We start from the raw sequence: 19,579 nt of genomic DNA on the forward strand, positions 1-19,579 counted from the left end.
GAAATTTATTTTTATTCTTCAGATTTTAAAAATACACTTATTTATTTGAATGTGTCAGATCTTTAGCTGTATCACACAGATTATCTAGTTATGATGTGAGGGCTTAGTTGTTCCAGGGTATGTAGGATCTTAGTTCCCTGACCAGGGATTGAAGCCGTGTCACCTGCATTGCAAGGTGCCTTCTTAACCACTGGACTAATAGGAAAGTCCCATGCAAGTTTTTTTTTTTTTCTGTTTTTATTTTTTTATTTTTAATTGAAGGATAATTGCTTTACAATGTTGTGTTGGTTTCTGCCATACATCAACATGAATCAGCCGTAGGTAAAGACATAGGTGCACGTTTTTTATCCCTTTCATTTCTGCTTAGGTATATATGTGGTAATCTTATTGGGAAAACCTCTGAATATTCTAGGAAATTATTCAAATTAGCTGGGCTGAAGAATTAAATTCAGTATTTTCTTACAATCTTTTAACTTATTTTGGACTTGTACATCTTTACCAGTGTATGGACTAGGCCTTTCAATTTGATAATCATTTTATTTTGATTAAAGAGAAACAAAATAGGGGGTGAAGAGTTACACTTTCTTTGTCATCTCTGTTGGAATTTTTTTTTTTTAAGTCAGAATCATTGTGGAATAATTTATATACAGTAAAGATTGTCAGAAGTTATTAACTTGAAAGAGAGACCTTTCTTCTCAGTTGCAGTAACTGCTATAGCACTTTTTTCAAGCTTCTTGTTTTTTCTCATAAGTCTCTTCTTATTTGTGCCTCATTAATTGTTACTTGCGTGCAGTAGTTTGCTGCAAGTTTAATAGACTCAATCATTTTTATTGATGATAGAGAAGTGTATCCTGCATGATAAATCTTTGGTTATTCAGCTAAGTGGGATAGACGTTCTGAGGGTGAAGTAGGATAGTTAAGAGTATTATAGAGAGGTTAGGTCTAGTACTCAACTCACTACAGTCACCCTAAGATTGAGCCTGCCTGGTAGAAAATACCAGCACAGTCGAGGTTTGTACACTCCATATACCTCAAAGCAAATGAAGGCAGAGTGAAAATGAGTTTAGACTTAACCTCTGTAACTTACCCCAGGAGTAACTTTTAATGTAGCCATTGCTTTCTGATTCAGTTCTAACGTTTGAATGAAGTAGCTCTATCTTGAGAAAAGTCTTACTTTTCAGTGTTAGCACTTTTAATATTAATTATTAAACATTTCATTAGGGATTAGTTAACAGAGCACTTAAGGATAAGAATATATTTTAGGTAGGGGCTGAAAAATTATTTTGATAGATACTGTTATATTGCAGTCATGCCATGGTTGTGGACATCAAAACTGCATTGCTTTACCTTTGAAATTTCTGCTTGTTTGCTGACTTATGAACTTTAAAGTTTCAGTATACTTTTGATTGCACAGAACATCTATCCATTTGTTCATTCAAAAAATGTTTACTGAACATGTGTGTGCTGGGAAGTGTGCTGCAAACTGGATAAATGAAACAGTGAACTTTTCAGATATGTTGCTGTCATGGAGTTTACAGTCTATTGGGAAATAGAATGAAATTTATTCAAAGTTATAAAGAACAGTGGTGCTTCACTAATATTTTAAAGACCTAGTAACTTATTTTGAAGTAAATTTGCAGCAGTTTGTTCTTTGTTCTTTTTGCAAAATACATTTGAGCATTCAAGGTTTTTGGGCTAACATGTTTCCATATGTGATCCATATGTGAAATCAGACATTTCTCAGAGAGCCAGGACAATGTGAACCAGAGGGAGAGTTGGGGAGAATATGAACAGGTAGTAGGTTTATGTGGGTAAAATTCATATTAGCCTATTTATAGGCAGGGAAGTAAAAAATATTTCTTTTTACTTAAGAAATACTAAGTAATTTAATATTGCGTAAGTCTTTTTTTCTGTAAAAATGTTTAATATGTAAGAAATAACAAGTTAAATTCCTTTAGAATGGAGATATAACAGAAAGAATGGGCTTCCCAGGTGGTTCAGTGGTAAAAAAATCCGCCTGCCAAGCAGAATACACAAGATTTGACCCCTGGGTCGGGAAGAGTCCCTGGAGAAGAAATTGGCAACCTACTCCAGTATTCTTGCCTGGGAAATCCCATGGACAGAGGAGCCGGTGGCTACAGTCCATGGGGTTGCAGATGAGTTGGACGCGATTTAGCGACTAAACATGAACAGAAAGAACAAATGAGAATCATGACAACCAAGATCATGTCTGAATTATGTGAAAGTTTCTTGTAACCCTAGTCAAGAAAATTTGTCACAGATATCTTATTCTAACGGGGTACAGCAGAGGGACTGAAAGTGATGATCCCTCCTGATGCTAAATTATTTTCTAATTTAGCTGTTTCTTAATGACTGATTGCTCGAAAGTCAAGATGCTCGTTTTCTTATTTTCTGTACTTATTCAGGTTTGAGAATTAAGAATTTAAGATGGGGGAATAAGGCTTTGCTTTCTCTAACTGATATTTTCTAACTAGGTACTTCGTAACTCAGGAAGACCTCATTTATTCCCAGTAATATGTTTTACTAAAACTCTTTCAGGTAACTTTACAAAGACGTGTGACTTAATAGTAGATCATGGATTGAACTCAGTTTTTTATTTATTGTTGTTACTAAAAAATTTTAGTGAGTTTTTTTTTATTTTCTTTTTGTCTCTGTAGTTATCAGAGACTGTTACAGACAATTGCTGTACTCGAAGCTCAACGTTCTCAAGCAGTCCAGGACCTTGAAAGTTTAGGCAGACATCAGAGAGAAGCACTAAAAAATCCCATTGGATTTGTGGAAAAACTCCAGAAGAAGGTATATTTTGACCACTTTTTAAATTTATTGAGATGTATTTGGTAATAACCTTATTTATTCTTTTATATGAATACTTTTTAAAATGTTTAACCATGTTACTGAAGGTGGGATATTGCCTTCCTTCACCCCCACCAAATGCACAATAAGTATACCCCCAGTGAAGATGGCTAGGAGCTTTAATTGGATGCTTGTATAGAAACTTGATGTCCTGTTTCTAGCCATGTTTAGTCTTTTTCTGTTACTTTTTTCCTTCCCCATCTTAAAAATATTTTCCCTTTTTTGCTTTTAGGACTTTTAAGTTTATTGAAACTAAAAGAAAAAATACTTTAGTATTTTTAGTGTTTATTTACTGCTTTATTTACTCTAAAAGCAGTAGAAAACAATGGTGATACAAACAAAAATTCTATTTTAAATGTCTTTAAGGATGTGGTTGCCAAGGTCATGAGAATGAGGTGCAAGATGTGCGTTTATGCCGTAGTATTTGTCTTGAATTAGGGACCCACAAATTATTCAATAAATTTGAGAGGTAAATATTAGACAAAAGCATTGTCTGAAAAGTTAAAACTGAAAAACTATGAAAAAGAACCCTCTTTTTCACCTTAACACACAAATTTAGTTGTGTATGACAAGTTTGCTGCTGTTAAGTCGCTTCATTTGTGTCCAACTCTGTGCAACCCCATAGACGGCAGCCCACCAGGCTCCCCCGTCCCTGGGATTCTCCAGGCAAGAACACTGGAGTGGGTTGCCATTTCCTCTCCAGTGCATGAAAGTGAAAGTGAAGTCCCTCAGTCGTTTCCGACTCTTAGCGACCCCATGGACTGCAGCCCACCAGGCTCCTCCGTCCATGGGATTTTCCAGGCAAGAGTACTGGAGTGGGGTGCCATTGCCTTCTCCAATGACAAGTTTAGTTACTAGTTATTAATGAGTCACAAAAGTGGTCTACCAGGTGTTGAGGCAGCAGTCTTGGGGACTTCATTTTATGAACGCTTTCAGTGTTTACTTATCATGGTTTCAACTAAAATAGATTGTACTTTAATCTTAAACTCATTTTTTTCAGTTGTTGGGTGGGCAAAAAAGTTGCAGTTACACACATCTACTATATACGTCCGTGGTTGGTTATCTGCAGATTTTCCATGTCCATGTTTAATTTAGAACTAGATTTCTTTTCACTTTATTTCAGAAACAAGGGTGTGACATTGACCCTCTTAAGATTTTTTTGCAAAAATGTTCAAATGTGTATTAAATCCCAGATACATTGGTAATCATGAAAGACTTGTGTTCCTTGGAAAGAAAATTTTCTGCGAAGTTTGATTCTTTAGTTTTTCTGTGTTAACTCATATATGTTTAATTTGCCAACTTTCTTTAAGTTTACCATAGTAGTTACGTTGTTGACATATGATCCCGTTGTTTTAGTGAACGTCTGAAAACTCCTAATTGAAATTAAGGAAACCAAATATATTGGTACATAGAATGCAGGGAACCTTTATGGCTTGTTAGCTTTCTTTGATGTTTTATCATCATTGTTTTAAAAGACACTCTATTCTAACTTTTCAAAAAGTTGAGTCTTAGACTGATATACGTTATTATAATGAGGGCTGTAGTATACTGTATCACAAGCAAAATAAAAATTAAGAATTCTGTATCACAGTATGGACTTTGCTTGCCAGTTTCATAATTTATGACCTAATTTTTTAATGAACATTTTATTATGAAAAGTGTTAAGTAGACAAAAAAGTGGAAAGTATTATATAGTTTTAATACACACATCCATCCACCTTCTAGATTCTACAATAAACATTTTACTGTATTTGCTTTATTGTGTGTTTTTTCAATCCTTCCATCTGCCATTCTATCTCATTTCAAGATGGAATCCATTTCATGCATTCCAGAGTTGCAGACACACATACTTAACACCAAAATACTTCAGAGTGCATATTATTAACTAAATTTTTTTTAAAGCTTTTAAGGTGAAATTTATATACAGTGAAATTCAGAAATCCCAGTTTTATCATTATATGAGTTCTGACCAATACCCCCACTTATGTAACCCAAATTCCTATCAAAAGACTGATCACATAATAACCTGGTTTTAGTAATGACAACTAATAACTTCTGAAGGTGGTTGATAAAGTAACTGAATTCAAAGTAAAGTAAGGATATAGTTTTGATTCTCAAAATGTGGTAGGTTTTTTTGTACATGTCTTAAGAGTTATATAGTATGAAAATAATTCATTGTTTTGTGAATAAGTTAGGACCACAGGGGTCCATTTAAAATGAATTCTGTGTGTCAGGTCATATCTATTTCAGTCAAACACATTTCATATGCTGTTCTTAGAGATAAAAAGCATTCTTTGCTATTTCTAAGTGTGTTAAAGAACATTATGTCTGTATAGGTCAGCTGTAGACCTCTATCAAAAAATAGTGCTTATGTTTTGTTAAGTTCATTTTTCTTTATGTGGCTATCATTATACCATTTAATGCTTTGACTGTATTTTTATTGACTGTTGGATTCAGAGTGAATAGAAATGCCAGTTGATGATTATTTAGATTTGGAATCATCTGAAAATTTGGCTATTGTTTATAATTTCTTGAATTAACCTTATATGTCACTTTTTTTTTCCTCCCACCAGGCTGATATAGGGCTTCCATATCCGCAGAGAGTTGTTCAGTTGCCTGAGATTGTATGGGACCAATATACCAATAGCCTTGGAAACTTTGAAAGAGAATTTAAAAACCGTAAAAGGCATACTAGGAGAGTTAAGCTAGTTTTTGATAAAGGTAATAAATTACATGATATTTTAAGTAGAGAAATACCTGGCAAAGTCTTGCTTTAATAATCCTATACATGGTTTTCTTTTTAGTAGGTTTACCTGCTAGACCAAAAAGTCCTTTAGATCCTAGGAAGGATGGAGAGTCCCTTTCCTACTCTATGTTGCCTTTGAGTGATGGTCCAGAAGGCTCAAACAGTCGTCCTCAGGTAGGCAGTATAAAGTGTTGGAGTAGGAAAATTTGAATTGTAGACAAAAGATTTTAACATTTGCTGACTTGTATTCTTAAATTTCAAGCAGTCTTCACTTGAAGATATAATACGGACATGAACTTTGAAGTTAAGAAAAAGCTGGGTTGAAATCACAACTCCACTACTTATTAACAGTGGAACTGCAGATGGTCATTTCTATTAAAGTCCCCAAGCTACAGTTTCCTCTTATATAAAATGTGATTAATATCACCCTATGTTGTAGAGTTGTGAGGATTATAATGAGTAGTACATGTAACATGATGAGTTCAGTGCCTGACATATAGTACAGTATTTATTCTAAAAATAAGAGCTCTTTGTGCATAGTGGAATGTAACCAGGATTTGCTGGTTGTAACCTGGCCTTGCTGCTGTTAATTAGATGAACTTTGATAAATGTGGGTTCAGAATGAAAAAGTAGTATTTCTTTTTCTTTAAAATGAAGTTGTTGTCATCATTCATTTGTTATTTGGCTATATCAAAGAGTAGTCTGTTATGTTGTCTCTGACAAAGCTTTATTTTATATGCAGATGATAAGAGGACGCCTGTGTGATGATACCAAACCTGAAACATTTAACCAATTGTGGACTGTTGAAGAACAGGTAATAGATATTTCTCAATCGTGTAGGTTAAAAAATATGCAGTTAAAATTTGAGTAAGTATTGTGAATAAAGTGTATATTGTGTGTGTGTGTGTGTGTGTATGTGTGTATGCGTGCTGAGTCACTTCAGTGGTGTCTGACTCTTCGCAACCACATGGACTATAGTCTGCCAGACTCATCTGTCCATGGGATTCTCAACGCAAGAATACTAGAGTAGGTTGCCATGCCCTTCTCCAGGGGATCTTCCCAATCCAGAGTTTGAACATCTGTCTCTTATGTCTCCTGCATTGGCAGGTGGATTCTTTGCCACTAGCACCACCTGGGAAGTGTATACTGTTGTATGCAATCCCTCTTAATCATGAATTTAAAATGTTTAAACTTATTTCTATATACCTTTTTGCAGATGTAAAGAATTTTTCATTCTGAGAATATATGAATTCCATTTAGGAGATGGTTTCTAAAGAAGGAACCTGGGTTTTGGGAGGGGGCCTGAAAAAGATACTGAAACAGATGGAATAAAGTTTTTGTAATACAGCTTTGTGAGACAGAAAAACCTGGAGCCAAGTAAAGCTATGCTTGAAAGTGAATTCTTACTTTTGTTTGGAGACGAGCTGAAAAAGCAAGGTCATAGTATTCTGTTACATTTGGGCATATAGCTAGGATTGTTTGTGGGTAATGTTTGAGATATATTCTATCTCATATAAGGATTAGCCCCACAGTTATAATGAGTTGATCCGTTTATAAAAAACTTTGTGCTAAGTCACTTCAGTCGTGTTTGACTCAGTGCAGCCCTACAGACTGTAGCCCACCGGGTTCCTCTGTCTGTGGGATTCTTCAGGCAAGAATACTGGAGTTGGTTGCCATTTCCATGTCCAGGGAATCATCTCAGCCCAGGGATCGATCCTGGGTCTCCCACATTGCAGGCAGATTCTTTGCCCAAGTGCATGCATGCTCAATCATGTCTGACTCTTTGCAGCTCCATGCATAGCCCACTGGGGGATTTCCTTCTCTAGGGGATCTTCCCAACCCGAGGATCAAACCCATATCTCTTTTGTCTCCTGCACTGGCAGGCAGGTTCTTTATCACTAGTGCCACCTGGGAAGCCTGTTCGTGTGTGCTTAGTCAGTCGTGTCTGGCTCTTTGCAGCACAACGCACTGTTGCCTGCCAGGTTCCTCTGTCCTTGGGATTCTCCAGTTGAGAGTACTGGAGCGGGTTGCCATTTCCTTCTCCAGGGGATCTTTCCAACTCAGGAATCGAATCCTGGTCTCTTACAATGCAGACAGATTCTTTACCATCTGAGCTACCAGGGAAGCCCACCTGTTAAAATACTCCTTTAGCCAAGCCCATACTAAGATAGGATAAGAAGATTATTCATAGCACACACTCCAGTCTCCAAGGCAGTTTATTGGTCTTTCAGCCCTGCAGAGATAATACCAATCAATGGTGCCTAAAAGCTCATCCTGCGCACTGAGATAGCTGGGTGATAACATTCCTTTTATTTCAACATCCAGAATATTCTGCATCCTTAGGACTACTGGAGAATTTTGAAGATAAGTCAGAATATTAAAGTTAAATATTTAAATAGAGGATCACACAAAGGAGGAAAAGATCTCTTTTAGTATTCTGTCAGAATACAAATGAATTTTTATATAGTTTTGTCAGATCCATAGTCGCTTAAACATAGTCTAGCAAGAAAATGTGGTCAGTGGAAATCACTAAAATGTGTAATATATTTCCTTTTTGAGGAGTGCTTTCTTTTTACTGAGGTGAATAGAAAAATCTTTATAAGGTCTTTCATCGGTTTAGTCTTGATTCTTATTTTCCTTGTGAAGTTTTAAATTCCTACTAGAAACTTTTCCTACCATGAAGATTTCTAGTTAACCTAACCCCTAATGTTGGGGAGGGAGTATTGTAGTTTTTAAGATGAAAGGTGAATGTATTTATTTAGAAACTCAGTATTAAACTTTTCTTAAATTTGGTCTTTGGTTTGGCTTAGAAAAAGCTTGAACAGCTACTCCTGAAATACCCTCCTGAAGAAGTAGAATCTCGACGCTGGCAGAAGATAGCAGATGAACTGGGCAACAGGACAGCAAAACAGGTAACTGAGGAGATGGCTCCATATTGTTGGCATGTTTTTTATATTTTAAGTTATTTAAAAGACTGTGCTGGGTCTTTGCAGCTGCCTGCAGGCTTTCTCTAGTTGCAGCAAGTGGGGTTATTCTAGCTGCAGTGCGTGAGCTTCTCATTGTAGTGGCTTTCTTGTTGTGAAACACAAGCTGTAGCATACAGGCTCAGTAGTTGTGGTCCACAGGCTAGTTCCCCTGCAGCATGTGGAATCTTCCTGGACCAAGGATCGAACTGATGGTCCCTATATTGCCAGGTGGATTCTTCACTACTGGACCACCAGGGAAGTCCCTGATGTGTTTTTTTGTTTTTTTTTTTTTAAAGTGAAGGATAATGCAGCTAAAATCAGCAGATCTGCTCCTTCATTTTTAGCTACACAATACTATAGTATGTGGAGTTTTAAAAAATAACATTGTTTATTGATTTTAGAAACAACTCAAGATAGTTCTGCTTTGAATCATTATGAAATACTAAAAAGTAAAAATGTGATTTAGTATTTGATGAGTACAGCAGTTATGTGCTTTTGGGTTAGACTATGCTAATAGATTTGTGATAATGCCTTAATTAGTATTCCCTGGTTGTCTTTCTAAAAAAATATCTGCCAGCTTTCTCCTTCACGTTCCCATTGATATTAATAGATACGTTTTTATGCTTATGCACGAATGTTCACAAGTTGAAGATGTGTTTAGCTTAGGAATCAAACAGATTTAATTTAACAATTTTTTTGGTCCAAGTGTCTTTGGCAATTTAAAACTATTTCTAGATTTATGTAGCTATTAAGTTGTTACTATTCATTAAGATACACGTATATTTTTAAAACTATTTTGGTACTGAATGTCTTGTCATTCATTATGTTAAAAGGCTTGTCATGTTTCTTAGGTTGCCAGCCGAGTGCAGAAGTATTTCATAAAACTAACTAAAGCTGGGATTCCAGTCCCAGGCAGAACACCAAACTTATACATATACTCCAAAAAGGTAAAAAGAAAATTGGTGAAAGTAAACTTTAGATCTCAGATTAAGATCATCAAAGTCAGAGTTGCTGTGTAAAAGTATGTATGTTATTCAGAACAACATTATTTTATTTTTAAAGAAACTCACTCTAAACATTTTGTTACATTGAGCATAAGTGAACTTCAGTGTTTTCTTAGGAGTATGTTAGTTTATGTGAATGAGTACTGTTTGAAAGGTATTAGATTGAATATATGTCAGAAAGGCCTTTGTGATGTTAAACTTTTTAGGATATTTGATTCTTTAATAATATAATCAATTTCTGTTTTATACATATGCTGTATAAATCCAATTTAATCTTCACTACAATTCTTAAAAGTGTGGGTAGTATCACCTTCACTTTACTTATGTTAATATTAACAGCTACCTTTTATTCTTACTGTTGAATGCTCTGAGCTAGGTCCTGTTTTACAACCTTTTTTATAGATGAGAAAGCTAAGTACACTGAGTAAATTGCCTAGTCACATAGCTAGCGAGTCTGGGAATCATTGATCTTCTGATTCTGCTCCTAAGCCGCTTCGACCATTCTTTGCTTCTCTGTACAGTGAAAAAGCTATTGTAGAGCACTGCATGAAATTATAGCCAGTTTTTTGCTTTAATTGAAGGGGGGAAAAGCACATAATTGTCCTTCTTTCATTTTGTTGGTAAATCATCCTGATACCTTCCCTCCCAAAAACTGCCACCTTTCATACAAAGAGAAGCTAGGAGTGTGTCTAATGCTGTTACCCTTCCTTATTGAAGCTGACTATTTTATATAATTTTACATTAAGTATATTGTCTATACATCTCTATGTTTTAATATTTTTATTCTTTTCCAAACTTTGGAAGCTTGTTTTAATTTCTCATATTTTAAAAATATTTTGTATTTTTCTCTCCCCACTGTAGCATTGTCTATCTTAGGTGTGTAGAATTCATCCTATAACTTCAGAATGTTGGAACTTTAACAACCAGCATTTAACCTAATATCTAATTGTCCTGATTTCTGGGTTACCTTTAGATGTGTTGTACACCTCATGTTTTCACCACTAAAACGAGATGATGCTAACAAAAAGAATACTAAAGAAGCCTAAATGTGTTTCCTCCTTTGGGAATTTAATAAGCATTTTGACTGTAGAGATCTGGCCCAGTCATAGTTGTGATTCTTAGCCGTGGTTAGAGTTCGAATTTTGAGATGAAACAATGGTTCTCCATGTAGCTTAAGTATTCTTCGTGGCTATGCTGTTAGTGAAGACAGGAAGTCTGCATAGTGGTTCACAGTGAGGCCATTGCTCCATATAGACCTAGTTTATAATCTTGGTTCTGCTACTATCTAGCTGCAGCACTTTGAACATAAAAGTTCACCTCCTTGTGCCTCTGTTTTTTCACTTTTAAATTAGAGGTGATAATAACTGCTTTATAGGAATGTTTTGAGGATTAAGTGACATTGACGAAGGGTAAGCAGTCAATCAATATTAGATACGATTTTCAAACATTCATCATGTTGGGGAAATTTTCATTTTACTTGATAGTTTTATATCTGGCTTTGGCTAACTTCATCCTCCTTGATTATCTATAAGATGACTTTAAGAGTTCAGCATGTGAATGCCAAGAGTGTGAAAAATGTTGGTGATACAAATACAAGCATGTGGTCCACGATACTCCATGTGGATATTCCCCCTATATTTCTAATTGCTTGTTTGGTTTGGTTTGTTTTTATTTAAGGCTTGTTGTGCTTTTAAAAATCCAGGTAGCAGAAAAAACAACCACATAAAAGTATGCTGAAGGATAGAGGTGCGACCCTTTTGATTAGACAGTCTTGCAGGAAATAGCATTTATATTTTTGATTCTTTTAATGATTGTCCACTATCCCAATTAAAAATTTGTTTTCTCACTTAGTCTTCAACAAGCAGACGACAACACCCCCTTAATAAGCATCTCTTTAAACCTTCCACTTTCATGACTTCCCATGAACCACCAGTGTATATGGATGAAGATGATGACCGATCCTGTTTTCATAGCCATATGAACACTGCTGTTGAGGAGGCATCAGTAAGTTATATATACTGTATCTGTATCCTGCTGCTGCTGCTGAGTCACCCCAGTCGTGTCCGACTCTGTGCGACCCCACATCTGTCTTTATATTATACAGATCAGAATGCAAAATGGGAGCACCAGGATTTCCTATTTATTCCTATTCTTCAGATAATGTTGCTTTCTTTTCTTTTGAATTAACTAGTTAAACTTGTTTTACATTGGGCTTTAAAAATGTTAAGAAGAAACTTTCAAGCTAATTCAAAAATAAACCCACATGCACCCATTATACAGTTTTAATGGTTATCAATTTGTGGCAATCTTATTTTTATCTATACTTCCTACCCACCCCAACTTTCTTTCTGGGATTATTTTGCAGCAATTTTCAGACATTATGAAATGTCATTATCATGTTTATTAAAAAGTAATCCTTTATATAATCAGATACACAGTTAGTTTACATTTTCCAAATTATAATTTGCAAAAGACCTCTTCCCGCCCCCCCATACTTGTTTTGTTGAAAACCTGGGTTATTTGTCTTAGAGAATTTACCACAGTGTAGCTTTTGTTGTTTGCATCTCCTTGGTGTCATGTAACCTATTCCTCTGTTTTCTGAATCTCCTATACGTTGATAGATCTAGATAATTAATCAGATTCAGATTTGTTTTTTGTTAGGGTGGGCAGGACTACTTCGTGTATACTTTCATCAGTCTGATTGTCTCTTTCTTTTGACATAGCAGCCATTGATTGCTGCTTTGACCCATTAACTCATTAGATGTTACAAAATAATAAAATTCTTTCTTCATGTATTTGATAGAATATTCTGTAAAGTAACCCTGCCATCAACTATTTGATTATCCTAGATCAGATCAAATCAGATCAGTCGCTTAGTCGTGTCCAACTCTTTGCGACCCCGTGAATCGCAGCACGCCAGGCTTCCCTGTCCATCACCAACTCCCGGAGTTCACTGAGACTCACGTCCATGCCATCCAGCCATCTCATCCTCTGTTGTCCCCTTTTCCTCATGCCCCCAATCCCTCCCAGAATCAGAGTCTTTTCCAGTGAGTCAACTCTTCGCATGAGGTGGCCAAAGTACTAGAGTTTCAGCTTTAGCATCATTCCTTCCAAAGAAATCCCAGGGTTGATCTCCTTCAGAATGGACTGGTTGGATCTCCTTGCAGTCCAAGGGACTCTCAAGAGTCTTCTCCAACACCACAGTTCAAAAGCATCGATTCTTCGGCGCTCAGCCTTCTTCACAGTCTAACTCTCACATCCATACATGACCACAGGAAAAACCATAGCCTTGACTAGACAAACCTTTGATTATCCTAAGGTACATGTAAAAAAGGCAGCATAATTGCTTGATCATCCCCTTTATTTTCTTGTTTTTAAAATAGTGAGTTTGGTCTCTAGTAGCCTCCAAAATGACTCATAAGGTTTTAAAATTTTTGTATTCTTATGAGTTTTTGGACTTATATTTATGTGCATTGACAAATTCATTGCATTGACATTATTGTCTTTATTAGTGTCCAAGTTGGCCCATTGGTTGGTTGTAACCTATTCAAGTTGGATTTTGAGATCATTTGACAGGATTCTAGTTGTCTTTTATAGCCTTCTTACTATCTGCTGGAACAAGGAAATTAAAAGCTCATCTTATATATTTCCTGCTTCAGAGCTAAAATTAGTTCTGTTTTCTTTTATTGAGAAATGGTATTTGGAGGCTCTGTCCCAATAAAATGGAATAAAAGTCTATGGATTTTCTTGGTGGCTCAGTGGTAAAGAATCTGCCTGCAATGCAGGAGACTCAGGTTCAATCCCTGTGTCGGGAAGATCTCCTGGAGAAGGAAATGGCAACCCACTTCAGGATTCTTGCCTGGAAATCCCCTGGACAGAGGAGCCTGGCAGGCTATGGTCCACGGGGTCATAAAGAATTGGACATGACTTAGCAACTAAGCACACACACATCCTAATCTATGATGTTACTTGCTTTTGGATTGATCATTGTACTTAAGCCTGTACAGTGGACAGAACTGAGAAATGTTATATATTTGTTCAAATGAAAAGATATAATAAATTAATATTTTTATTTAAAATTCAACTTAGGACTTACGAGAATTTTACTTACCTATATTGATCTTTAATATGTATCATTTTTCTCCCATGCTAAAAATCCCAGTTGTTAGTGATAACAACATAATGCTCACTTTCTTTGTCTCACACTGGTCACAAGTAGTCACAGAATTTAATACCAGCACCACCATCAACAATATGATACTGAAAACAGGTTTTTTGGGTGGCCTTTTTTTGCCTTAGGATATATCCTACTATAGAAATAACGTCAAATCACACTTTTTAAATATTCTAGGATTAATTCCTCTTTGTGTTGTCATCCATTGGATGCTAATTTAGGTTAATTCTTTTCGTTTTATTTTCCCTTCATAGAGATTCCTTTTTATTGCTGTTAATATTTTTTTACTTTACTATACTAAAATTCTTAGTAAGTAATGTGCTTCTGATTCCTCACTTAAAGGACATAAAGATTGCTTTGTATCTTTCCTTATATTTTGATTATATGTGGTAACTGGATAAGGAGATTTTAATGAAAAGTCAGCAGATAAAAGTAAATCTCATTTGTTCTTTTTCTAGATTAATCAAATATTGACTGTATACTTTTGTATCAGACTACCATAAAATGTCTATATTCTTAATTTTTTTGCTTTTTAAATTGTCTTTTGAAAAGCAGCTAGTATCTGCTGTGTCTTAGGATATGACATTTATGTGTAATTTTATATTTTGTGAATATTATAATTACTCAGTTGAGTACTATTCACTTATATTTAATACATAACAGGCTCTGCTAGAAGTCAGTTTGCATAGTTATGAACAAAAGTGTTTCAAAAATAGGTGTGATTGTAATTATTTTAGAGGGACTTGATGTAGATTGAGGATTTAAGAGGAAGACCCAAGGAAGTAATATCAAGGTCATCATTAAAGGAAGAATAAAATTTAGCTAGGTGAGGAGTGATGGTAGGATGTTTAAGAGAAATACATTTTGAGAAAATTGGTAAAATGTAGTATAGGTGGTTGAATTTGATTTAAGTTTTGTTTGATTTTGTTTATTTTTAAATGAGTACCAGTTCACACCATTCTGATTACTTTAATATAGCTATTTAAATGTTTATTTATGAACCCTCTACTGTAAAATTTATAGATTTCAGTTTCTCTTTTCAGAAAAGCAGAGCTAGAGAGAGAATCTGTATCCTGTTTTAGCCCCACTTAAAATTAGTCATAGTTTTTCTCCTTTAAGTAACTTTAAAATGATTATAACTAGGAAACGTGTTTGTGGGTGAACATTTAAAAAAATATTTGTTTGGTTTATAACATTGTGTGTTTCATGTGTACAGCATTTTAACTCAACTAACGTATATTATAGCGTGCTTACCACCAATAATTGAGTTTCCATCTGTAACCATACATTTGATCCCCTCTACCCATTTTTCCCACCCCTGCCACTTTTTCCCTCCATGGGAGGGACACCAATCTGTTCTCTATACTGGAGTGTGTTTTTGGTTTTGTTTATGTATTTATTTTTTAGTATTCTGCATGAGTGAAATCATGGTATTTGTCTTTCTCCAAATAAGTGACTTATTTCACTTAATTGCCCCAAGTCCATCCCTCATGCTGCAGATGGCAAGATTTTTCTTTTTTAATGACTGAAGCGTTTGGAATTTTTATTTTTAATTGTGGCAAATACCCATAACATAAAATTTACCATCTTAGCCAATTTTGAAAAATTGGGCAAATGCTATACTTTGTGTAAACATCATTTTCCTTGATACAATATAAACATAGTACTAATAATATTTAACATGAGAAGCAGGAGGAATGTGAGGTATAGGGGTTGTCTGGTCCAGGATTGGAAATTGATGGAACATGGGATTAATGAATTGGAGGTGCTTTTTAGGAGGATTGTGGGAATCAGTGACCATGGGATCAGTCATGAGACAGCAAAGGAAAGAAATAGATACTGGGTGGCAGAGCACAAATAAATTGGGAGAATAGCAAGCAGTTAGTGTTTCATCTGTCAGCTTCAACTTTATATATTTGTGTAGTTTTTACTATTCTTTATACTCAGTTCTTTATAATCATCTTTGTAACTTAAGTTCATCCATTTAAGAGAAATGTACTGTTTTGATCATTGGAGTACTGAGCAGAAGGCAGAATAGAGATTGTTTTGCCTGTTTAAAGAAAATGCCATATTTACCTGAGGAAGCATAAAAATCTGTTAGATTGGCGAAGAGGAGCTTCCTGCAGATCAGGAAGAAATAGATTATAAGGAGTCTTTCAGGTCTCCATGAACTTGTTGGGAAGGGGTTGAGTTTGCATTAGTCTGTGGTATGGCAGAAGTGGGAGTCATGCTTATTCCCTGGTACTTGCATTATGAAGCTGCCTACTGTAGTTTAGTATTACTGTTGCATTAAGAAGCCCTCCAGAAGTATTAGTCTAAAATATTACTGGTACCAGCACTGATTTCCTATGAGCCCTAAAATGTTGAGGGTCTCTTTAAATGTGAAAAATACCTTGTCAATAGAAAAATATTCTTTATCAGTATTTCTCATACTAATTTGTTTTAATTGTCAAGCTAACTGGTTTTTTTTTTTTTTTTCCTCAATAGGATGAAGAAAGTATTCCTGTCACGTATAGGAATTTACCTGAATATAAGGAACTATTACAGTTTAAAAAGTTAAAAAAACAAAAACTTCAGCAAATTCAAGCTGAAAGTGGATTTGTGCAGCATGTAGGATTCAAGGTAAATTCTACTTAATTTTTCTATTAATTTAATTTTTGAAAGGGTGATAAGAGATATTTAAGGTGGTTTTCAGAGCTTTCAGCTCCACAACTTTCAAGCACACAGATAAAAGTAAGTTTAGCTCTTGTCCTATTCATTTATACAAAGTAGTGTGTCACAGTTAAACTGGTGTCACGAGATTTATGATTCAGTAGAAATAAGAAAAATATACAGGTATACTTTGAGGTAATAGATGAGATCTGGTGTGTTCCCTGGTGGCTCAGATGATAAAGAATCTGCCTTACAGTGCCAGAGACTCAGGTTTGGTTCCTGGGTTGGGAAGATCCCCTGGAGGACAGAATGGTAACCTAATCCATGGGGTTGCAAAGAGCCAGACACAACTGAGTGACTAAAACTTCCAGCTGCATTCAGGGTGGTATGGCTGTAGGCAACTTTGAGGTAGTATATGAAAGGCAAAATTTTTCTCTAGCTATTCTCAAACTTACCGAGATATAACTGACTAAAAATTGTAAATATTTTAAGGTATAAAAAAGTTTAAGATATAAAAAAAAGTTCACCTCACATAGTTATCTTGTTTTTTTGAGACAAGAACACTTAACATCTGCTCTCATAGCAAATTTCAGGTATTCAATGCAATATTATTAACTATATATACCATACTGTAAGGGGTTCCCCAATGACGCAGTGGTAAAGAATCCCCTGCCATGTAGGAAACGTGGGTTCGATCCCTGGATAAGGAAGATTGCTTAGAGGAGGAAATGGCAACTCACTCCAGTGTTCTTGCCTGGAAAATTCCATGAAAGGAGAAGCCTGGTGGGCTGTAGTCTATAAGGTCGCAGAGTTGAATACAACTGAGCACGCACTTAATAGTCCCTCCGTTATAAATTCACATTCCACCCTTTTCCTCTGTACACTTACCAGTTTATAATTATACAACCCACACCAGTATTCTTGTCTAACGAACCTCATGGACAGAGGAGCCTGGCGGGCTACAATCCATAGGGTCACAAATAGTTGGACACAACTGAGCACACCTGTGCACACACACACAGACACACACACACCATGCTATACATTAGATGTGCAGAACTTACTCATAACTGAAAGTTTGTACCCTTTGACCAATGACACACATACCCTGCCTCCTGCCCCAGGCCCCGCAGCCCCTGCCCACCCTCAATAACCTCCTCTCTCTCTGCTTCTTTGAATTCAACTTTTTTTATTCTCCATTTAAGTGAGATCATATAGCATTTGTCTTTCTTTGTCTGACTTAATTCATTTAGCATCATGTCCTTAGGTTTTATTCATGTTGTCACAAATGGCTTTGACAGATTTCTTCCTGTCTTATGGCTGAATAATAGTCCTGTGTGTGTGTGTATGTGTGTGTAGAGGAGGACAGAGAACACCATTTCCTTTATCCATCCATTCACCTATAGAGCTATTTCTTTGGTTGTTACTATTGTTAATAGATCAGAAATTTCTTTTCCCCTTTCAGATTCAGTTATCTCTGCTGTTTTTTGTGAGTCTGGTAGAAATACATTTATTCATTCCACAAAATTTTGACCCTAACCCATTATATTCCAGGCACTTTGCTAAGTGCTAGGGGATTCAGCGATAAACAGACTCCCTTCCCTTATTCTGTTTTCATCTCATAAGTAATTTAGAGAAGTTAAATGAGCGAAATAGTTGCATATGACTAGAGTACACACTGGAGAGTAGTATGAGGCTATTTAGTTGCCTTGGAAATTTTGCCAAATTTTCTCCTTAAGTGTTGGAGAACTTTTGAAGAAGTTTAAGCAGAGAGTAATATGAAATTTACATTTAGGAAAGATCATTCTATTTTCTTAAAATATATAACTCTTAGGAAGGCAGTGGGTTTACAGAGGGTAACTCTTAATCTCTGACTATAGTATTAAAATCTTTAAATAATAATTTGTTCTTGTATGCTTTTTTATGTAATTGGGGAAAAAAAAAAGTAGAGGGGGAAAAAGATCACTCTGGCCTTAATATGGAGAATGAAGAGGAAGAAAGGCTAACAACAGACTGGTTGGGAGATTCTCCTGGTTTATTTAGACAAAAGATGAGAATGTCCTGAACTTGACTGATGGGTGTGGAAATAGAAGGATTAACAGGTTTGAGAACACCGTAAGTGTTAGAACTGATTATACTTGGTGGGATTGGAGGAAGTAAAATTGAGGCCATCAACTACAGATTCACTGGAAGTGGTATACATAAAAACACTGATGTATGCTGTGACTGATAAGTTTAAAACAAAATTCTTGTACCTCTGATCCTCTAGAGTGGCCATTAGCCAGACTGCATTAAGTGATTCTCTTCTCTTGCTCTTTCAGTGGCCCTGCTTCTCCCCTTAGAGATTTTCCTAATTGACAACTTTGTCTTTTCAGGAAGAAACTGTCTCTACTTCTCATAATTCTATTGCAAAACCCAGCTGTGGCTAGTTTGCCAGTGTGTCAGCTACTCTAGTTGGCCTGATGATAAGAGAAACTAGAAATGACATTTACTTTGGTTTCTAAGTTGCACAGAACACACCTTGGCTCCCACAATGTCACAACACTGAGAAAGAGCTGCCTTTTCTTCTTGGTGGGCATTGGTTAATAGGAGCCTTCTTGGCTTTGGAAAGTGGCTGAGTAAGATAAAATTTCAGAGCGAATTTTGTGTTCACTTGGATTTATGTTAGTTATGGTAACCTGTTTTAAATAGTTCTGTAACATATTTGGATAGTTTAACTATGGTATTACGTCAGTGCTTCTCAATCACAGTCATTGTATACTGGTCTGAGGTACCTTTCAAGTAAGTAACTACTAATAATCAAATGCCCAGGTTTGCAGATGATTTTAGCTGAATACTTTTTCTCTCTGAATCTTTATTAGTGTGATAACTGTGGCATAGAACCTATCCAGGGTGTTCGGTGGCATTGCCAGGATTGTCCTCCGGAAATGTCTTTGGATTTCTGTGATTCTTGTTCAGACTGGTAAGTGTTTCCTTCACTGTAGGTCTTAAATTTTGACAAGAGCTTCTCAGCTACTAGTGAGTTTGATTTCTTAAACTACTTAGAAAACCACCACATTTAATGCATTAAACTTTGCTGTTCTAGACAATTAAGAAATTTTCCTTAATCATACCACATCTCAAGTAACTTTCCATTAGAGATTTTGATTAATGGATTTAAACA

The 19,579-nt window shown here is 35.7% G+C and overlaps 1 protein-coding gene across 6 annotated transcripts in view; it reads left to right on the forward strand.

Annotated features, from left to right (window-relative positions):
* The window catches only part of ZZZ3 (zinc finger ZZ-type containing 3), a 123,874-nt gene that overhangs the window by 98,405 nt on the left and 5,890 nt on the right, over nucleotides 1-19,579 (forward strand). For 4 of the 6 annotated variants that reach the window (XM_015464841.3, XM_005204412.5, XM_024989586.2 and 1 more), the window contains 9 exons: nucleotides 2,679-2,817; nucleotides 5,448-5,595; nucleotides 5,679-5,794; nucleotides 6,363-6,434; nucleotides 8,431-8,532; nucleotides 9,438-9,533; nucleotides 11,442-11,594; nucleotides 16,252-16,386; nucleotides 19,278-19,378. In XM_015464841.3, the coding sequence (XP_015320327.1) occupies nucleotides 2,679-2,817; nucleotides 5,448-5,595; nucleotides 5,679-5,794; nucleotides 6,363-6,434; nucleotides 8,431-8,532; nucleotides 9,438-9,533; nucleotides 11,442-11,594; nucleotides 16,252-16,386; nucleotides 19,278-19,378 (1,062 nt within the window). 6 annotated transcript variants of the gene reach the window in all.

The sequence above is a fragment of the Bos taurus genome, chromosome 3 (genome assembly GCF_002263795.3).
Source record: "Bos taurus isolate L1 Dominette 01449 registration number 42190680 breed Hereford chromosome 3, ARS-UCD2.0, whole genome shotgun sequence".
Lineage (NCBI taxonomy): Eukaryota > Metazoa > Chordata > Mammalia > Artiodactyla > Bovidae > Bos > Bos taurus.